General features: G+C 44.3%; 1 protein-coding gene across 1 annotated transcript; it reads right to left on the reverse strand.

The window, feature by feature from the left end:
* Positions 1-318: 318 nt before the first annotated feature.
* Positions 319-2,204, reverse strand: LOC111232748 (mid1-interacting protein 1-like). Its single transcript, XM_022760390.1, has 2 exons — positions 2,083-2,204; positions 319-1,632 (listed from the first exon to the last, which is right to left on the reverse strand). Exon 2 carries the CDS (start codon positions 1,541-1,543, stop codon positions 1,052-1,054), a length of 492 nt encoding a protein of 163 aa, XP_022616111.1. The 5' UTR covers positions 1,544-1,632; positions 2,083-2,204; the 3' UTR covers positions 319-1,051.
* Between the last annotated feature and the right edge of the window lie 885 nt (positions 2,205-3,089).

Here is a 3,089-nt window from a genome sequence, read left to right on the forward strand (position 1 = left end):
GAGAGCCATGACCTCTTTTGCAAACACAGCTTTACATCTTTAGGCAAATCCCTCAACACCAACATTATATAAAGCTGCGAAACTTGCCCTACATTTGGAGAGAGGAAAAAACTGAGTCAGTTGTAGTTTCCATGTTGTGGCATGTCAAAATGCATCACCACACATTCCTGCTCAGGCTTTAAGCACTTTACACAACTTGTATTGGGACCAAAAAAAAAAAAAAAAAAGTTTCTAAAAAGGAACTATTAAAGGAAATGGCATCAACACCTTTAACATCCTTCCTGTTGACAGTGACAAAAAGAAACAAAGCCAAAAAAATTAAAGTTTCCAATTATTTATTTCACTTTTACTGCATTTCTGCATCAATATAAAATTGGTTTTGAAATATCCAAGGACAAACAAATGAGCCATTTCATCATAAATACCGTGATGAACCATTTAAGCAGACAGACAATGAGGGAGTTAACTGAACAGGGCAAGAGGGTATACAAAAAGTCAAGGCACACCATGTTACAGTAACACCAAGTGGAAAGATTTGAAACCTCTGTGGGTTAAGAGCCCTTCAGCTCAGCATTAAAATCATTTCATGTTTTTAAAAAGGAGGGACAGAATAACCAGCATTCAATATCTCCTACAGTCAAACCTTTTATTCACAATCAGACACATCGATCTGATGACAAATTCACGTTCAAATTTGAAATGAAAAAACAAGAAGGGTGGGAAAGTTTCTGCATAAACCAGAGCTGTGCTTCATTTGGACTTGGGAACAGATTCAATTAACCTCCACCAAGCACGAAATGTCAAACCACTGCACTGACGAACGGGCGCAGGTAGACATGTGCAGGCGTCACTGGTTTCAGGTATGTTTTGTGTGGGGAAGAAGAGGGAAGTTGGAGTGTCGCTACACAGGAGTGAGAAGTCACAAAGTGGTTGCCCTGGTCAGTTCACTGTCCATTGAGATCTATTAAGAAGAGATGGGGGCCCCTTCAACACATCCCATTGTTGGAGGTCAAGCAGTCAGGGTGGGGAGGGAGGGGGATAGTAGAGACTTCTATCTCATGAAGTTTCCTCCTCCGATTTCTCTCTTGTATCTGTTGGTGAGGTGGTCTGCTTGCATTGTGAGCTTGGACAGAACTCCAAACAGTCCTCTGAGGTGATAATGAAACTGATGCTCCAGGTCCAAGTTGTCGTCCGGTAGCAGATCCCCGGTGACCGGCTGCTGTTCCTCCTGCTTCACCGCCATCTCCAGGAAGCTGGCGCCGCTGCTCATTTCCCTCTTCAGCAGACCCCACTCCATGTCGTTCTTTATGGACTTGAGGAGCAGGTAGTGCTCGTACATATCCCTCTGCTTGTTGGGACACGGCGGTTCATTGTTATTGTTGGCCTCCACCTGGCTGGCCGCCTGCTCCTCCAGCGGCACGTCTCGCAGCAGACTGGGCACCATGATGGTCTCGTCCATATTGTTGGCAGCTGCTATGAAGCGGTGCATGACGTTGATGAGGGAGTGCTTGTTGCTGGCGGAGTCGCTGCTGATCTGCATCATTCTGAAGGCTTTAGGTTTGCTTGGTTACAGTAAAGAGCTGGCAGGTGGAGTTTAAGGCAGGGCTGCTTGATGTTTTAGAGGTGGCTGATCTGCAAGAGGGATTGAAGAAACATGAGAATGTAGGAAAGGTGCACACGATGAGCTCTGATGCTGCAAAAATGCAACAAATCCAGGCCTAATACACTCAACTCTTTCAAATACAGTTTCAGCATGGACAAAAAAAAAAAAAACACAGAAGAAAGAAACCGATTCATATCCTTCCTGCCCTGCCACCCCCCCACTCCCCCTACACAGAGTACAGCTAGGTTGCAGGAAACATGAAATAGAGGCAGCTTGTTTCTCATATCATCCACTGAACAAAACTGGATTTCTAGCAGCCAACAAAAATACACAAAACATCTCGACTACAACATGAACCATCACCGTCATTTTGCCGCATTGTAATGCCCGAATTACATCAGTATGACCTTGACTTCCTGCTTCTGAAATAATAGTGAGTACGCGCTACAGAGGCTTTAGATAAAAGGATGCAGACTGACCTGAACCACGAGGTAACCTGAGGAAAATATTTCTTGGCACGCTGGTTAAATAAACCAAGTCTTCTCAGGCTCAGCACACCACCCGCCGGGAAGGAACATGAAAATTTCCCCAACTGACTGAAAGCTGAACCCTGGTTTATATACCCGACACGCCGGGTTGGGGTGGAAGGAAAAAAATTAAGTCCACCCTCCGTCTATTTTCTGGAGAGCCAATTGGGCAGCATGAAGGATGTAGGCGGATTCAAACAGCATCTGATCCAAACGGGACCAATAACAAAACGCACCGCAGCTGCCAGTCAAATGTACTTTCTCCATGGCTTGTCTGTAATTAGCTGCACCCTATTTGCTGCTCATCTTTTCCAGGCCGTTTGTTGCCTGAAGGCAACGTTAATGCAAGTTTGCGCAGTTGCAACGGTGCGCGTCGTGCGTCATGCATCAGATTTGTCAAATGTGTATCAACAGGTGTTTTTCACCATTACACACAAAAACCGACACAAGGAAAAGTTTTGTGTGTCAGGAAAATGAGGAAGTCCAGCTTGAGCTTGATTTTTCGCTTGTATCTCATGTGTCGAGTCATTTTGTATCTATAGCTGCCTGAGTTTATAGCTGCACACGCACTGCCACCTGGTGGTTGGACTTTGTTAGTTCAAAGCTTTCTCACAGCCTATCTGAAAAACCGCGTCATCCCACTGATTTACTTTACATGTATGTTAGGTTAGGTTGATTCTACTACAGTCCTGAATTATTCTGAAGATGGTCTTACCTGATGGTTTTAGTTTGAAAATGCTCCACTGTCCAACTCTGATGTGAAACAGTGACATTAATTCTTAATACTGAGGTATCAACCCTTCAGGTTTATCTGCATATGTGAAAAAGTCAGCAGGGATGAGAGAGTATAGCAGACATTCTGATACAAGTGGCAGCAGGAAAAGCACAGGTGAATTTAATAAAATTGATTAATGACGAGGTGTGGCAGTGATGCAGCATCGTTAAGGTTATTAGTTACA

Source organism: Seriola dumerili, unplaced genomic scaffold, assembly GCF_002260705.1.
Source record: "Seriola dumerili isolate Sdu_G_001 unplaced genomic scaffold, Sdu_1.0 BDQW01000331.1, whole genome shotgun sequence".
In the NCBI taxonomy this organism is placed as follows: Eukaryota; Metazoa; Chordata; class Actinopteri; order Carangiformes; family Carangidae; genus Seriola; species Seriola dumerili.

Excerpts from the sequence above, each read along its gene's own strand:
- LOC111232748 (XM_022760390.1), bottom strand. The coding sequence starts at position 1,543 with ATGATGCAGATCAGCAGCGACTCCGCCAGCAACAAGCACTCCCTCATC.